Raw genomic sequence first — 19,224 nt, 5'->3', positions numbered from 1 at the left:
TTAAGCTGACAACTCAAGGTCAGACCTTCTTCTACATTCTTTCAGACAAGTTTAGGTCACAGACCACTTGGAGGTTATGGTTATTATGGTAATGGTATTAATCAGACGCTTCTGTCCAAATAGTCCAGGCAAAGTAGCGTTTTACGACAGACTAATTGTAAAATATTTTTTTGCAGCTTAGATCTATGAGGTGTCCAGAAATCCTAGTGGAGAAATTAAATTCTCATCAATCCGAGATGTGTGCCAAGAAGGCCACAATACACCCCCAATGGGTCTATTTTTTCCCTTTACTCCTATCAAAATTAGGAATTAAAATTACACATGAAAAAAATCAGGCAACTGTGAGTTTGTAATGACTAAGATGGCTATTCTGACTTTCTTCTGATGTTATCTGTGGGGGAATGTCATTAGGTAAGGCTTTTTCGCAAATAATAATACAAAAATAATTTAGAAAGCAACTGGAGGCAAGATTGTGCAATCAATTCTTAAGGTCAATATAAGTCTTTTTGTGGCAAGTGACCCAGGTGGTAAGTGTGGCAAGTGACTTCAAATGTATCGCGTTTATGATAGGTTAACTTACTGAATGGACATTATGTTAGTTATTTGGTCCCTGTTTTTTCTACTTGTGACTTTATGGCTTCTTGGCCAAAAGTCAATTATGCCTAGTGTTGAGCTCATTTGCATATTTAAAATGGATTTTTCCAAGAAACTAAAAAAAAATGTACTTTTCATGTACTTTCATTGTGGTTTGATTGTGATGGGAGTAAAGGGGGGATTAGGGTGTATTTTGGGCATATTTAGTATTGCTCATTTGCATATTCAAATTAATTTTTAAACAAACTTCTAATAGAAAATGTTTTACTTTTCATGTAGACTTTCATTGTGTAAAGTTTTATTGTGGTAGGAGTAAAGTAAAAAAAAAATGAAACCTATGCGGGTATATTTTGGGTAGCCTATATTCGATTAGTGTATAGCTCATTTGCATATTCAAATTGATTTTCAAAGAAACTTGTAATACAAAAAATTTTACTTTTCATGGATGCTTTCATTGTATAAAGTTTTATTTTGATAGACATAAAGGGGGGAAATAGTCCCATAGGTGTATTGTTGTCTGGCCTTATACTGGCACACATCTTGGATTAATTAAACATATTTCAGAATTTAACATATTTCCTCAACTAGGATTTCTTAGGACTTTTAGTGTTCTGGACACCTCATAGAAATGATCTATGCTGAAAAAAAATCTTTTACAATTAGTTTTATTTTTGGCTCCAAAATAAGTTACTTTGCCTGGACTAAAAGCGACATACAAATAACAACAACACCTACAATAGTTAAATTTAACAGTAAACAATTAAAAAGTTGGTAAGACTACATTTAGGAAGAATAGCAATAATAAACAACAATGTCAATTAGCCTAAATCAATAGTTTAATGAAAATAAATAAATACTATACAAACCATAACGCATAAGAAACGCTTAATAAAAGTGCATGTGAGATAGCCTATGCCTTTGGACCTCTTGAAAGACCCAAAACTCTCATATAGGAACGGAGAGCACTGGGCAACTCATTTCACTAACAAGGAACCACTGAGGTAGCCTTAATTTAAATTAGCATATGGCTGGTCGACACAACAGCGGTGCAAACAATATCAGACTTTTTGGTTGCAGTGGCGATTAAACATTTTTAACAAGGTTGGCCCTAGTGGGGCAGTGATTAATTCAAGGGTGGCATCAGGGCAAAACATCCAGATAAACAGAAACAGGCTCAGTTAAATTAGCACAAATACATTAGTAAAACAATGCACATAAATTGAAGGACAAAGAAGGACAAAATTCTCACATAACATTTCTTTGTATTTTAATAAAATGCAAATACAAATTAAAGTTAATTATAAGTTGTCTATCACTGGGTTATGCTACATAATGCTTCATGCTACATGTGCTGAAACAAATTCCATCATGGGGACATTAAAATGTATTCTATTCTATTAAATGAAGATATAAAAAAATATTTCCCCACAGTAATACACTATCTATGGCCATCTATTTTTGTGGCTGTTAATAATTTGACTTGCTTTTTTTGTCTGAGCTGGCAAAGAGCTTAACAAAGTCATCCAAAATCAACAAACACTTCTCAACTAAATGCTTAAAATAGTTTTGTATGAAACAGGAATGAAATAAACACTTATTAAAGATAACCTTAATATATCTATTAACTATTGCCTAATATCTTTAAAAACTGCCTTGCTGGTTAAGCCAGCTACTGTATCTACCAATGAGTGTCTATGGAAGCATAACGTTTCATTCATAATGTTACAGACCCTAAGGCTCAATCCCATTTCTCATTCTTTCCGGTCCCCTCGAAACAGAGTGGCAAGACCTATGTCCCCTTGGATATGGGACACCACTAGCCTATATGGGACAGCTGGGACGATTGAAACTAAATTGTAATTTCCAAAGAAATCGTACAACACTGAAAGCTATATTTTGTCACTAGCAATAACCTACATCTATCTTTTGTCAAATACAGTTGCCTTTCAGCTCTAAACAAAACCGTTCAGGAATTATTTAAGCAAAAGTGGAATGGGCACAATGTTTAATTGTGGTCGGGCCAAATGAAACAGGCATGCCACCGCTGACTTAAAGGCCCTAACCCCAACCCTAACCCTAACCCATGCCTAACCCTAGTGCCTTCCAGGCAGCGCTGCCTGGAAGACAACGTTGGGGAATAAAACACAAAGAAAACCATAAGCTCCATAACCTGTCTCTTCAAAACGTAGCACACAACTTCAAAACATGGCCAAATGACAAAACTTACAGTGGCTGGTGGTGCTCGATCACATCCATGACATGCAGAATGATTGACTATTGAATGATTGGGGCAGCCGTGGCCTACTGGTTAGAGCTTCGGACTTGTAACCGGAGAATTGCCGGTTCGAACCCTGACCAGTAGGCACGGCTGAAGTGCCCTTGAGCAAGGCACCTAACCCCTCACTGCTCCCCGAGCGCTGTTGTTGCAGACAGCTCACTGTGCCGGGATTAGTGTGTGCTTCTGTTCAATGTGTGCTGAGTATGTTTCACTAATTCACGGATTGGGATAAATGCAGGGATCAAAAGAGTATATATACTTACACTTATACTTATACTACAGTGTGCCAAACTTGTGAATCTAATTGTAACATAAACCATAACTGGGTCAAATGAACACAATAAGTAGGCTATGCGTGTTTCAAAACGAAATTGTTGTTAGAGCTCATTTATCATCATCGATTAGCATCCCGTGCCATTGGCCAGAGTGAGCCACACTTTAACTTTACTTTGCATCAACAGATAGCAACAAACTGTTCTAATGTTAAACTATGCTTACAGTTGGCTATAAAGCACGTCTCCACCTGTGAGATTTATTACTTCCTACTCCCGTAAGAGACTTTTAAATGAAAGTCTGGCTGGTCTGATTTACATTTACAGTTACCTTATGAAAACAGCTTTATTTAGTAGCCTATGGATTGTAGCATATTGTCCACCAAATGAAGACAGCTTTATTTAGTAGCCTATGGATTGTAAGCATACTGTCCACCAAATGAAGACAGCAACAAGCAGCATAAGCAACATAAACAATCAGCAATTGTGTTTTTATTGTAGGCCTATTCATTTTTATAACCAACAAATATATTGTTGGGCAAGTTTATTTAATTATCTTCATCTATATAATGCTGCCCTATGGAGCAGAGCTACCAGCAATAATATTCAATACTCCCAAGATGGCACACATTCGGAAATTTGCATTTATGACGTCAAATTTATGATGTTGGTGGCGATGTCTGCTTGAGTGCATTATGACATCAAATGGAATATCTACTTGGCAACATTCTTATACAACCTGAGTTCCGAAAAAGTTTCGATGCTTTGTAAAATGTGAATTTAAAAAGAATAATTCACAAATCATATCAACACTATGTTTAATTGAGAATAGTTCAAAGACAATAATCTAAATGCTGTTTTGCTGTTGTTGCTGATGTTTACTCAATTCCAAAGACATACACATCCATGCCGGATTAGCGATTGAATTTGCATGCTCATGTTTTAGGGACATTGGAAATGGGCTTGCAGACGGACCTGGAGAGCAAATCCCAAATTTGCCGAAAGTTCGTATGGGTATTCCCAGGCTACTTTTGGACCTCAGGTGCACTGCATTAAAACCAGACCTTTTTCTAAAGAAAATTATTGTGTGGGCTTAGGAAAACTCCTGACAACCATTTATTGTCTATGAGCACAGTTTAATGCTCCATTCACAAACTCTACTATGCAAAGAAGAAATTGTATTAAGTCATGATACAGAAATATCTGAGCCTGAGGTCATTTAAAATGGACTATGGTAAAGTTGAAAAAGGCCCTGTGGTTAGACCAATCAAAATGTGCAATTTTTTTTGGAAATCATGGATTCCTCTGGGCTAAAGAGGAGAGGGAGTATTCAACTATCCAACAAATCCAGACAATGTCTTTTCAGGGAAGACCTTGAATATTTCAGGAAAACAATGGTAAAATTAATTCTGCACATATTTACACAGTATTTCTCCATAGAGGAAAAGTCCAGGTGCTACAATGGCCTGTCTGTAGTCCAGACCTGTCTAATTGGGGGCATCATGGAATGAAAAACTATACCATTTCTCTCCTTCAACAGTTGATATGAGTAATTTTACAATCAGGGTGTGCACTTTGTTTCAAAAGGGTCAAAAATTAAATCAGCTAATGTCATTTTTGGGGTTTTGCACATTCAATATATCTGTAGAAGGATAAAAAGTTGTTTCAAGGCATAGGCGCATGGATAACTTTAGGAAAAACATTCAAGAAGGCATGATATTGGGAAAAACTTATGAAAAATCAAAGTATTAGATTGTCTGTCCACATGAGTAAATATCCCATCTGAACCACATAATTTTCAGTGTTCCGCCGGCAGGACGGTTACACCCCTCCCCCACCTCCCCCCAACATTCTAAATCAATTGTATGCACCATATTGCTATGTACTGTAGCATAGTAATGTTATACACCATTTCAAAGCTTTACCTCTTGGGAATCCAAAAATGACAACTTTTTTCATGTACAATCTGTATAATGCTTTATATTCTCAGATCCGCTTTTGGTGCTACCCTGACTTCTGGCTGCAGTGTAGCTGCAGCACAATAAGTAGATGCAACATATTGGGTACTGAAATATTTACAAGAATCCATAGAAATTGAATCTTCATGTTGTGTTATCCAATATTAGTTGTACGGATGTATAGTCTATCTTATACACACTCATTGAACCAACAAAGTAAATGCAAAAATAGAGACTTTTTTGTAATTATTCCATATTTTGTGTAGTCAGTCTATATCAGAACACCTGACAATCTAAATAGTTCACAAGAAACCTCAAAGTGTTACCTTTCATTTAAGACCAGGATTATGCTTCTACACAAAAGAGTTCATGTGCAGTAAGCATTTGTCAGTATGCATTTTGGATAACAAAAAGACCTATGGGGAGTTTCCACAGGCATTTTACAAAACGCATGAGCATACCTTGGCAAATAATAGTCTAAAGCACTCATATTTTCATTCTATATTGATCTACTTTTGCACACAACTTCACAAGACCTGGTGCTAGGGTTCAGTTGTGTTTCTAAGTTATATCAAGTGAGGGCTGAAATGTGGTCAGTTCAGAGATGCTTGTAATCCGGCAGAAAGAAAAAACTATATTCTAGCCTCTGTAACTCTTTGTGAGTACATCACACATTTATTTTGACTGTTTCGAAAAGTAGAGGTTCTCAGCTTTCTATAGAGGTCCAACATTTGATGGTAGGCCCCAAAAGAGGTGGGAACAATGCCCTTGTAAATAGGCACAGTGCAATTTCAGGCAAAAACTTGAAATTTGTATTGAAGCTACTCATGGGTAGTACACAGTCTGTCCTGCAATAAATATTAGTATTTTATGAGAATATGGTGTAAAATATGCATAATTAAGGTTTTTGTGGCAAATACCCCAATTTTTTTATATTCTTGTGTAATTTGTTTTGCACTGAATAGCCATACCACTTTTAAATAATTACTTGTCTCTCGTTTGAAAGCTTGTTCAGTTGTTGTTCGACAACTGTAAAACATTTTTTGGATATATCTTGATTGAGCTGTGATGGACGTCAAACATTTGAGTTGGAGTGGACAGTTTTGTGTTTCTTTGTCTACAATAATTAATATGTTACTTCTAAAGTGGTAAAATGCTGACACTGCATTTGTAATCACAATTGTAATTTCAATCAACTGTGCTGTCACCCTTCAAGAAGGTGGTAAATAAAATCAAATGGGTTTCAGTTTCATTAAGTGAACCTTTACATTGACTAAAAACCCTGAAAGTGTCAGGTTCAACTCAGGGATCGATCAAAACCAAAATCCCTTGTGAATTCCATGACAAAACCCCACCAATTTGGGAATTACACTCATTTTCCACCCCTCCTTGAGTTAAACAATTCATTTTTACTAGTGCTGTCAAACGATTCAAATTTTTAATCAAGATTAATCGCTGAATTCCTATAGTTAATCACGATTAATCACATATTTTATCATATGATTAAAATTCTATTATTTTGCATTTCTGAACTTTCCAGGAGTCCATATTAACAATAAAGAAATTATTGTGTATCTTGATTAGGATTCAAATGAAAGCAAAGCAAGTTACTTTATTAACTGAACTTTAAGACGTATGTCTATTTGATTATTTCAAATCAAACTAGAATGTAATGCCAGAGGAATTACAATAGTGGATGGAAAGCTGCTGGCTTAATGTTGGTGAGGAAATTCCTCGAAAAAAAAAACCTTAAATCACTTAATCTTGAGTTCATACAAACCCTCATACCAAAAGACCTTGTGTGTCAAGGCGTTCTTGAGATGTAACACTCAAGGTGTTTTTGACCTTGACATTTGACCTTTGACCTCCAACATCAATTCACTTCATCTTTGAGTCCATACAAACACTCATACCAAATTTCAGGCATGTTGAAAAGAATGGAATCTAATGTAAATGAATGTAAAAAGCAGAGTGCATTGCAAATAGTAGCAGCCAAAGAGGAATGTTGATAACAGAACAAGTGACGGTGAAAAAATCTTTGGCTAATGCGTCAGCCTAGGCTACTCTCTTTGGCCAGCTTGATAGCCCAACCAAGTGTGTGCAGCATGCCTTTACGTAGCCTACTAACGGCGCATCATCATAAAGATACATTTGATCTGCATCACATTTTAGCGGAAAACATGTTAACATTATATAATTGATTCCAATGGGAAAGACAGCTAGTAATCACACGTTGACTTTACATCTAGTTATTAATTCACAGGACATTCAATCATTTTACTAACACGGCAGTTATGAAGAATTATGTTTATGTAACTTACTCATGACAAATTTAGCATGTAGCTACACTTACCATAATATCCCATGCAAAACGGTTAGCTTGCTAGCTAGCTAACTGTGGAACTTCAGTATAACATAGCCAATTATCTCACCTAGTTGTAGAAAATAGGCTACCATCATATTACAAGTGATAGAATGAATGTGTGACTTATGTTTAGTTGATGTTATGACATTGAACTTAATTATAGTCAGCCACGGGCAGTTTGACTGTGCCTATCGATACATTCGTGACACTCCTGTTAGTAAACTGGAAAGAGCAAAACATGGGAACATGGTCACATTAATCCCATAAACACACAGATAACTCTTACACCAACCTTATTTTGTGCCTTCTATTCACGTTTGTTTCAAGATTTAGTAAGGTTACTATAAGCCCTTTTCGCTCCCCACTTTGATGCAGCATAGATTTCCATTATATCAGTCATCTTTCCCCTAAAAGGCGTGTATGTGCAGCACATACAACATTCCATTCCATTCGTCAGTGCGTATTGTTTAGTTTCCGGTCTAGCTAGATCCGGTGTGGTGTTGCAGTTGTTCTAACGTTACTAGTTGTTGCAACAGCATGTGAAAAAGCTACAAAGTTTGTTACACCAAAATGAACGTTAATCTCGCGATAAAAAAATTGACGCCGTTTAAAATTGACGGCGATACCACTTTTAGCTCCAGCCTAGGTCATTGAATCTGATTAGACCATTAGCTTCTCGCCTGCTAGCATCACGTTTAAAAGTGACTAAGATTTTCCGGTAATTTTCCTATTTAAAACTTGTCTCCTCTAGAAAGAAAGTAGCCTGGGTGCCATTCCGAACTTAGTCCCGCCCACAACATTTGAGGTCGGGAAGTTCGGTCTGGCATTGCTTCATTGTGGTGGAAGTATGCTCGCCCTATATCCTGCTCCTTAAAGGATTTGAGTCTGGAAAAATAGTTGTGCCTAGTGCATAAGGAATGTGGATGTGTTTAATCAGCCTATATTTTTTCTGTCATTAGTTAAAATAAATAAATAGAAAATGTACAAAAATGTATGTACTGACATAAATAGTTTACATTAGAATTTTAACCCAAAGTTGGAGACCATGTAGAATGCTGCAATTTCAAAACCTCACTCCACAGGTTATTGTACAGATGCATGCTTCGTATCCAGTAAGGTCTGCTGTTTATTTTGATATATGGCTTGCCAAGAGTTTGTGAGATATTTCACCGAGAGTAATGGGTGTGCAGAATGCAAATATGATTTAATTTCATGTAAGTTGAACGTTAGGCCTTAGAACCCTAGACTGTTTTAAGGGCATTTTCACTACCTTCAGTTAGAAGCATTTATCCTGGTCATTGTAAGTGCCAAACACACATGGTATATATTGTTCATTTTTCAGCAGAGTCTAGGCTATCCCAAAAGGAGGGGATTGGTTAGGTCTATCCAATTGAGTGCAGAGGCATTCCCCCCTGTATCCCCCCTGTATCGGTTGAAACACGCCCCATAATTACATCCCAATGGAGCAGTATCAGACTCATATTCTGACAAACCATCCTTCTTCTCCTACATCCCCTCCTTTTGCAGTATCAGACTCATATTCTGACTAGAATTTGAGTATGACAACGTCAGGCTAGTATTTTTATTATTTAAAAAACAAAATCAAATCAATGCAAGTATTAATACATGAAATTGTGGCAGATCTGGGTAGACTAGACTGAAAAATGAACAATATATAGCATGTGTGTTTGGCACTTACAATGACCAGGATAAATGCTTCTAACTGAAGGTAGTGAAACTGCCTAATGTCAAATTTCTGTTGGACGGAATTTTTACCTTTACTTACAACACCCACTATGTCTGTTAACATTATGTGTTCACTAAACTTTTTTCACATTGTATTTTTAAGATGTTACAAAATGGCCTGATGCGGTCAAATTGTCTGTCCTGTCCATAGGATACTTTTCCTAATATGAGTTGTGTAAGTGGTTTAGATTTAAAATGAAACACCAATTTGTGCATAAAAATGACTGAAAGGTGCATTTTGTGCCAATAAATTGTATTTTTACCATTCTGTTTTCCAGTTGTCATGGTGTTCCTAAGTCTAGCCATTAATAATAACATATAATGTTGGAATATTATGACATATTTAGGGGTACACAGGCCTGTGTCTGAAAAATGTCAAGCGCACACCCTGACTGTGAAATTACCCATATGGTGTCTTTGAATTAGTCTCAATTAAATATAGAGTTGACATGATTTATAAATCATAGCATTCTTTTTTTATTCATAGTTTACCAAGCCAAAATACTTTCAGAACTTGGGGCTTAACATATTACATTTTTTAATTTATTTTAAATTTAATTTTAGCATTGAATACTAGTCTGTTTATTGCATTCTGTCTAGTACTCCCAACACAGAATAATTGCGTAACTGAGTAGAATTGAATAATTCTGTATCTTGAATTTCAATAGCAGCATTTCTAGCATTGCTTTTTTTTTCAAGTTTACAGTTGTAACTCAAAAACTAGAATTGCGGTTCCGAGGAACTGCAAGAGTGGGTTTGATCAGGGGCATGGAACTCGTCCTCATCCAAGGATTCCAACGGTACCTCATTTATGAAAATCGGACATACGGGTCAAAAGTTACATGCACACACCTTCATATAAACAGACAGCCCATTGATTAGACATTGCCAGATGGCTTAGAAATCTGCCAGGTGCAAGCTCGGTCTCTGTCAGTTACGTTTGTTAATCATTGTGACGTCAACGAGCCGCCATTTTGCAGGGATTGCAGACAGAATGATACACTGTGACAGTGGGCGGCAACTCTGAGGCAAAGCGTAGTAGCAAAGAGTAGCCAAGGCTATCTACTATTTTTGTATACAGCAAAAAAAAATAAGAAAAGGGAAATGGACAAAAACAGACAGCGCGAGAGGATACCATATAGAGACAAGCTCAGCAAAGATGCCAGAGACCGTTATTTCGAAAATTGTTGTCTATTAATAACATTGATCCATACGATCTGACAGGAAAAAGCTGGAGCGTTGATCCTGCATTGCTACCTCCAACATCTTACTTGGATATTACTAACTACCTCATCCACGGCATGAGTGCTTACACTTACGAACAGTTTGAACTATATCTCTTGAAGCCCACGGACATTTCACCAATGGTTGGGTGCAGGATTTGTTGATATTTCGACCAAAGGACTGTGACAACGCCGTTGTATCAACTAAGGTAAGCTGGTTTTCACCACACCCGTTTTACAAGGCTACAATGTAGCCTAACCTAGGGCAACTTAAGACGGGATGGATCAGATAGGCTTTGATATCGGGAAGGGACTAACAGTAAACAGCATACGGTGCGGTAACTAATCGATTTTTAGGCCTCATGTGCCCGTTTTGATTTAGCCTAGTGGAAGCAATATGGGCTACACGAGCACTACGATCGATGCACCGACAGCAGGCCAGGGAATAGAGGCATAGCCTACCGGTATTTAGGCTAGGTTATTCAACTTGTTATATAAAAACAGATATTAATTACCACTTAAATAGATAACAAATAACCTAGTTTATGTAGGAAATAAATAAATAAATACCACTCATCAACTCATCAGGGGCTATAACCTCAGGCCATTGTACATGCATGGCTGGTATAGCCGAGACCTGTACACATGTTGCAGCAATGCTCTTTAAATTGGAGGCAGTGGTGAGATGCAGGGAGATGCCAACAGTGACTGGCCAGCCTGCATACTGGATGATACCAAGCAACATGACAAAGGTGGGTGCAGAGGCAGGACACAGAATAGATAGATTTAGTCTTGGTATCACTTTCGCACTGGAAGGATCACTGCATCAAACACGCACTCAGTCTTTGTGTCTAACTTGGAAAAGCCTGCGTTGTCTACTGTAAAAGCAGTGTGTTACCCAAACAACAGTCCTACCAACCACTGTGCTGCTACTACATGGGGAAGACAAAATGAAGAGAATGCAAAACAACATTATAGAATACAGACTGAGAATCATCACTGTGGCATGGAAATGAGTGAATGTGGTCTCATCATAAACCCAAAGTTTCCTCAGGTTGGAGCATCACCAGATGGGATTGTTCAATGTATCTGTTGCGGAAGGGGCTGCATTGAGATTAAGTGTCCATACAAGTACCGTGACCACACTGTTGAGGAGGCATGCAGCAGTGGTGACACAAACTTCTGTTTGGAAGTAGTGGATGGGAAGCTTCCACTAAAGAAAAGTAGCCCATACTACAAGCAAGTACAGACACAAATTTTTGTCACTGATGTGAAGTACTGCGATTTTGTTTTGTGGACTTTGAAAGACTGTGTTGTGCTGCGGGTTGCACCTGACCCACTGCTCTGGAATGCCCTTTTGGAGAGGGCACAGCAATTTTTTGAGCTTGTGTCTCTCCCTGAGCTTGTAACTGGTTACTTTACTTCAACTGTTGTATAACTTAAATTAATATTATATTTTTACTTGATACTTAATATTTGTATTGCTTGATTATATGCACTTTTTTACTATTCAACACTGATTACAAATAGTTTTAAAAACTTGCTTACATGCATTTTGTTATGTTCAGCACTGATTACAGCAAATTTGCACTATGAATGAATGAATTGTTTACAAATAAACATTGCCTTGTGTGAACGGTAGTGGGTTCTATACCTCATTCAGTCTAGTAAAGATTGATAAGGAAACAGTCAGAAGAATAGATTTAAGAATCAGCATTTCACATACTTTATTCTACATACAAGTCAAATAAATTATTTTAAAAAAGTACAAGCAGTAAATGTCAGACAATTAAAATATGTACAGAAACAAAGTTACTCAAAATGAATATATACATATATACAATCTAGCCCCTTGCACTAGTAGTGCTACTCAAAAGTTGAACAGGATCCTAAACACACTCACAGGAAAGAAAAGTCCATTCTAAACTATGGCTGGACATTGGTTAGTCAGTGCACAACACACAGTGACGATCTTGTCCAGAAATGTGACATCCTCACCTTCACATGGAAGGATTATGTTGATGGGTATAGTTCCTGTTAGGATTCTGTACTTTTGACAAATATTCCCAATGACCCTTTCGACATGAATTCTCAAGTGTGCTATCTTTCTAGTCTCCTCTACATCCCTTGCAGCCAGTTGACAGCGACCTTTTGTAAATGCTGGAAGTTTTACCTCTGCACACAACATACCAACACTTTCCTGAATGTCAAAGCCTCTGTCAGCCATAACAATATCACCAGGCAGCAAGTTGTTAAGAAACCCGCTGTTCTGCGTAATATGTTTATCACTTGTACGGCCACCCCAACCTTTTGATAGAAAACAAATTAATCCCTTGGGTGTAATACCGATCAAATATTTCATGGTGTGTGTGTGCTTGTAACTGGAAAACATCTGGGCACGTGCCTTCAGGTTGGTCGGTCTTTCTGTGAAAATCTCAAAACAGTCAATTATTACTGCAACTCTGTGTCCAAATGCCTCCACAAACTGGTGTGGCATTACGCTACGCAGAGTGTCCCTGTCAGGCCATACAATGGAACGCTTCAGGTTTGCATACAAGAATGCCATAGTGTCATTAAATGTCCTATATACAGTCTTTGGAGACACACGGAAGAGATGGGCCAGGTGTAGTGCAGGCAGATCCAATCTAAGACGCATGAAAGTTAACAATACCATTTGGAAAGGAGTGAGTATTTTTCTCTGGTCTGCCATTAGAGGCACCAAGAAATTGAATAGAGCCATAAATGTTGCCAGGTTTGGCAGACCTGTATAGTACTTCACTTTATCATCACTATCTCCAAAGAAACCCTCAGACATTCTGTATTCCTCTAGTTCACGACGTAGCTCTCGGTTTTCATCAAACAAGCGGTTTACTTCGGCAGACCTGAGAGCACACAGATGACATTCAGTCTCTGGCACCTCCTCAATGTTGTCCTGAGTGCCCTCTTCATGGTGTGCCTGGCCACCTTCCTCAGCTTCTTGTGTGTCCTCCTCAGGAGGGTGATGTCCAGCCTCTTGAGTCCTAACTTGCTGCTGTGTGACATTTTTCAGCTGCTCCCGCTTACCTCTCCTTGCAGAGCGTGCTGTGTCTGTGCATGTGGTATCCATGTGGCCCAGATCGAGAGATGGTGCCCAGTCTGGATCAGTCTCCAGCATCTCATATGCAGGCTGACCTGCATAAGCAAGGATGTATGATATTTCAGATTTAAAAAATGAGTTTTAAAAAATAGAAACACACACACACACACACACACACACACACACACACACTTGCTTCCACTAGGTGCTGATCACAGGAAAAACTAAATTATAAAAGAGGAGAGACCCCACAATTAATCACGCATCATATGCCATCAAAACTATTCTGAAAAATGATATAGCCTAAACCAGTGTTTCTTAAAGTGTCCGCGGACCGTTGCAAGTATCCCCAGTGGTCCACGAGCAGACGTGGTAAAATATAATATAGATGAGTTGTTTGCAATATTGAACCAACTTGTATGTAAATCCAAAACGTTCTGCAACACTGTCTATGTAAGATGCCAGTTTAAATCATATGAATCCTCTGACACAATAAGCAAAGTGCAGAGATAATAAGCACTATATACTACTGAAGTAGGTCGAATCTTTTTTTTTTTTAGCTAGGTGGTCCGTGCGTTTCTTTTTTAGTGGTTAAGTGGTCCTTTGTCTAAAAAACTTTGAGAAACACCTGAACAACGACGTTGGTTGCTGGCAAAACACAGTGCTAGCAAGACCAGACTTTGCGTCCTGTCTACCGAACTGTGCGTTAAAGTTGGCAGCATGCCTAGCAAGCATCCGCTAACCCAGCACAAAGACAACGTAAAGTTAGGTAGAGCTAAAGACCACAGAAAAACACCACAATCAGTGAAATGATTTAAAAATTATATCAATAATATCAACACCTCACCGCCGCAACCCAGGCCATCCGACGCCTTTTTGTAATATCCGCAACTTGCGGTCCTTGGCTGTTTTTCCAGGTGGGAAACTTGAAAAATCTCGACCCATGATTAATTTTCTCACCTTTTCCGTTGTGAGATTTATTGTTGCAACCTTTTACGCAACACGACCGAACCATTTTCCACAACATTTTAACGTTCCTGATGATTAATTTTCTCACCTTTTCCGTTGTGAGATTTATTGTTGCAACCTTTTACGCAACACGACCGAACCATTTTCCACACATTTTAACGTCCCTCAGCTACTACCTCAGTATACCTGCAAAATGGTGGATGATTATACTGTTACGTCATCTGTCAGAGACCGATTAGAGCTGTGATGTCATAATCAATCCTGAACAATCCTGTAGAATCCTGAACATTCCGCCATTCATTTCAATGGGGCCCAAAAACGCAGAAAAACGGGAATAACGCGAAAACGACAAGGGCCAGCGACACGAAAGTAACAAGCAAGCTACACCGGTTCGGGCCTTAATTTTTGGAGTTCGAACCACGTCGATAGCTCAAACGGTCTACGAGCAGTAGTTCGTACAAAAAGTGGGTGAATAGGAAGATGTAATAACTAGAATTGCGGTTCCGGGGAACTGCAAGAGTGGGTTTGATCAGGGGCATGGAACTCGGCCTCATCCAAGGACTTCAACGGTACCTCATTTATGAAAATCGGACATACGGGTCAAAAGTTACATGCACACACTTTCATGTACACAGACAGCCCAGCCCAGCCCATTAGAGCTCTGCCAGATGGCTTAGAACTCTGCCAGGTGCAAGCTTAAACAATTAGAGCTGTGATGTCACAATCCAAATTCAAATCCTGAACATTCCACCATTCATTTCAATGGGGCCCAAAAACGCCGAAAAACGGGAATAACGCGAAAACGACAAGGACCGGCGACACGAACTACACCGGTTCGGGCCTGAATTTTTTGAGTTTGAACCGCGTCGATAGCTCAAAAGGTCTAGGAGCAGTAGCTGGTACAAAAAGTGGGTGAATAGGAAGATATAATAATAAGAAGAAAACTTAAGAAGAACATGCTGGATCAAACCCACTAATAAATAAATAAAGTAAACTTAAGAAGAACAATAGTGGGCTTGCTCCGCAAGCCGCTGTGGTCTTGCTGGATCAAACCCACTAATAAGTAAACTTAACCCAAAGATCCTTGATTACTAGCAATATGGTTTTGTTTCTCATTTCTGTTTTACCTCAATGCAGTCTTGATTTAATTTTGCTGTGCAAATGAATTTCAAATTAATGTTTGCCATAGAGTTCCAGAGAAGGATGACACTTCGGATGGTAAGGCTGAAGCCCCACTGGCATGGAGGAATGAATCTAGGTCTATGAAAGTAAGACAAAGTAATTCATTTTTTTGTTTAACTGAATGCAAAGTCTTAGCTGTATATGCAAATTGCCGTTTGTTCAAGGTGGTTTGCAAAAATGGACCTGAAACTCCAAGACGAAATCCAAGGCAGAGACTCCTCCAGGACCTTTACCTGGACTGCGCTCCTCATGTTGAGAGGGCGGCGCCATGGATTTTTGTCTCCAATGGTCCTGTTAAGTATGCAAGATATCAAAGTAGGGTATTACTGACATATTTTGTCGTAATTTTATTATGAGCCTAGGCTTTCTTTCTGTACCTTGAATTTAGAATGTCAAAAAGCCTGTTCATATCTTGAAAGAACAGTGCAGTGTCCAGTGCCTCAGATGGAAGCCGACCCAAGTCTACCATGGTTTTCATGCCTTCAAAACCAAAGCACTGGTAAGTTTATATAATCACTTGATTGTGTTTATGTTGAGTGGTCATTGTAGTCATTACTTGCTACGTGTACTCTTACCAGCTGCCACAGTATGGCTAAAGACCTGGGTGGCCAGCCGCACTCGCATGTTCATAAAAGGTGGTAATATGATGTGCTTCTCTGTTAATTTTGGAGCCAATCTTACAGTATTTTTTTTGTCATTCTCATAAAATGTTTCAAGGTGGCTCCAGGAGATGTTTTTGTCTTGAATCTAGTTTGAAAAAATATTAATAAAAATAATCATTGTATTGTATTTTTTATGTATTGATCAAACTAATTATTGTATTGTATTTCATGTATTGATAACATGAATGTCGTCCACATTGTTCGTTTCTATTGTATTTATTTGGTGCTAACCTTAAGCCCATGTCTTTTTAAATTGTTGCGGACAGATTTAACCAAATGTGGCACATCGAAGACAATGGGTATTATCTTCCCATCCACAGCAAAGCTGTGAGCCATCACAGTTGGGTCGTCAGCCTTCAGACTGGCCCCTAGAGTCCTCATGGCTTTCAAATTGGTGGTGGTATGGTATGGTGCTATGGTAAGACACAGAAAATGAACTTGTTATTTTGTCATTACTGTTATAGAAACTGTTATCTTCAGGGTTCCCACAGGTCCTGTTAATTCTGGAATATCACATATTTTTTATAAAGCCTATTCAGGGAAATTTTGTTGAGGTAGTTTAAAAAGTACTAAGAGTGGGAACCCTGCACCTTACCACACTAATGTCTTTACTGGAAGTCAGATAGTTCTCTTACTGTAAGACCAATCCTAGCCATACGTCTTACAGCCTCCACCAATATGTCTGCAGTTTCCTCTGCAGGCAAAGCCGATTTCGCAAAGAAATAAGCGATTGCCTGAAAAGGATAAATGGCCATACTCATCAGGTGCATGTTATGAGGTAATATGTCTAGTTTTATTGGTTTGATATGTACAGCTTATGGCAGTTTTTCCCAAAACGGTTTCATGACATTAGGTCTTAAAAGCCATTTACACTACATATTGTTTTGGACTTTTATCCACCTTTCTGGGAAGACTGACTTACTTGTTTCCATTTAGAAGCTATGCCTCTACACATGATGACCATTGCGTGGTCAGCCATCTTTCCTGTGCCCGTCAAGCCATCTACACAATCAAATGTAGGATTGTAACACAGATGTTTTTTAATGGCCATCTCATCCAACACAATTGCGACATTGCGTTGATGAGGCTCCATTGTCTTGACTCGATTTTTCATCTGGGCAATGATGGTATCTAAAAACCCTTGCTGTAAGTACATTGAGAAGAACACTACTGGTCATATATATTTGATACATGTATTATGTTTTAAAAAAAAAAAAGCAATTGACATGTCTTTGTCATTCTTACTTTGAAATGCCCCAAGATGTTGGCCAGGTACCGTCGCAATGTCGATGGACAGGGCAGACAAAAGTATGTTCTGAGTACTTTATAGGTTGCTGGACTCTGGTGTATTATTTGCAAGGCCATGTCTTTGATTTTTTTTGGAAATTTCCTGCATTTCCTTATTGGCCTCTGCTCTTTTGCTTGAAACATGAGGAATTCCCTGCTGTGTGGAGGAAGGGTGGCCAGTGTGTCGGAAAGCTTGATCTTGCCTTGCTCAGCCTGCAGCCTTTGAAAAAGGTAATCCTATTAATTTGAAGATACTTGCACCATAACTGATGAATACATTTTGAAGTATATGTTGTTGCCTACTTTGTTTTAAGATCATTAATTTGTGAGCGGAGTCTCCTCTGAAGGCGGCTCTTGGAAACTGTCAATGCCTTAATTTTATTTCTAAGCCACTTGTTGTCTTTTCTGCTGTCACAGAGCTGCAGTGCAAGTAGCTGCTTGTCCTCCCTTTCCTTTTGCAGCTGCTTTTGTAGCTGTAATAGTTTATTTAAACATAGAGCAGTACATCATGTTAGTCTTTGTCAAACTAGTTAGTCAAGCTGAGAAGAGTGTGCTTTCACACATAATATCTTTGTTAAAATCTCATTGCAGGTCTTTTCATTTTGGGTACCTCAGTGACATCTGCCCTAGCATCTGTACCCAGATTGGATTCCCGGTGGCCTTGGTCTCCTATGGTTGTCCCCTCTACTTGAAATGGATTTGCAACCATAGTATCTTGACAACAAATAACAAATGTTTGATGTACTGTTTGATACCATTTTACTTCACAGGTTTACCCTTTTGAACTGGAAATAAATAAATAGTAAAAACCCACCAGCAACTGTCCTGTCCAATATAGATCTCATAATAGTTATTCCTTTGGGAGGATTTGGGCAGTTGATGATTGTTGGTACCGCCTCATCAGTTAGCCGTTTCCTCTTGCTCTATAAAAGTGATTTGGTATGCACCTGAACACCTAAGGATGCTTCATTTTTGTATGCAATATGCTAATAGAAAGCGGCTGTATTAGTTGTAATGCTTCATAGTTGTGACATGAGTTATGCCTTTAGTGTATGATGATATAGTTTAGCCAATGTCAAGACATTTCCAGTGGTGTTTTAATACAACTCTGTAATGATAACATACCATTTGAATAATCATGCTGGGGTTGAAATGATCCTCACAAACCCCATATCCCCCAGCTGTGAGATCACTTGTTGATATGGAAAAGGAGAGATCTGCCCTTCTTATATTTATCAGCCATCTCTTTTTTCTAAACATATATTTATGGCTACTGTTAGTAAAAGCACAATATGAGTAAGTACAACATTGCCAAGATCTATGTATTTATCAATCACTTAAGCTCATAGCCCACATGATTTATTTATGCTATTAATTTACAACACTGATCTTACACTTTAAATCCTGGAGGTCGCAGTTTGGTGTAACGTTAACTTACGTAAGCATAAGTTGCTAACTTTCTGTGCAATTTATCTTAACTTACCGATCTGTATTGGGGAAAGAAAATATGGATTTTTCCGACTGTCTGTTGTTACAGCCAATTGCTGCACAAAGTTTCGGCATGTTTAATTTGTGTAAACAACTAAGTTAACGTTATGAAATATTGTCTCGA

At 38.3% G+C, this 19,224-nt stretch overlaps 2 protein-coding genes across 3 annotated transcripts; both read right to left on the bottom strand.

The window, feature by feature from the left end:
- Positions 1-12,209: 12,209 nt before the first annotated feature.
- On the bottom strand, positions 12,210-15,691 carry LOC125302201. Its single transcript, XM_048255284.1, has 2 exons — positions 15,609-15,691; positions 12,210-13,607 (listed from the first exon to the last, which is right to left on the bottom strand). Exon 2 carries the CDS (start codon positions 13,588-13,590, stop codon positions 12,358-12,360), a length of 1,233 nt encoding a protein of 410 aa, XP_048111241.1. The 5' UTR covers positions 13,591-13,607; positions 15,609-15,691; the 3' UTR covers positions 12,210-12,357.
- A 380-nt stretch (positions 15,692-16,071) lies between these two features.
- LOC125302202 lies at positions 16,072-19,224 on the bottom strand. 2 transcript variants are annotated; one of them, XM_048255285.1, is made up of 11 exons: positions 19,096-19,224; positions 18,738-18,864; positions 18,427-18,535; positions 18,223-18,299; positions 17,916-18,085; positions 17,571-17,832; positions 17,248-17,469; positions 16,961-17,059; positions 16,557-16,738; positions 16,239-16,410; positions 16,072-16,143 (listed from the first exon to the last, which is right to left on the bottom strand). In XM_048255285.1, the coding sequence occupies exons 1-9, from the start codon at positions 19,173-19,175 to the stop codon at positions 16,712-16,714; spliced, it is 1,173 nt and encodes a 390-aa protein (XP_048111242.1). In that variant the 5' UTR covers positions 19,176-19,224; the 3' UTR covers positions 16,072-16,143; positions 16,239-16,410; positions 16,557-16,711. The 2 variants fall into 2 exon arrangements, with proteins under 2 accessions (XP_048111242.1, XP_048111243.1); XM_048255286.1 differs by having other exon boundaries at positions 18,223-18,296.

Source organism: Alosa alosa, chromosome 10 (assembly GCF_017589495.1).
Source record: "Alosa alosa isolate M-15738 ecotype Scorff River chromosome 10, AALO_Geno_1.1, whole genome shotgun sequence".
NCBI lineage: Eukaryota > Metazoa > Chordata > Actinopteri > Clupeiformes > Clupeidae > Alosa > Alosa alosa.
The sequence above is the reverse complement of the archived record's forward strand: the minus strand, read 5'-3'. Positions and strand labels throughout refer to the sequence as shown.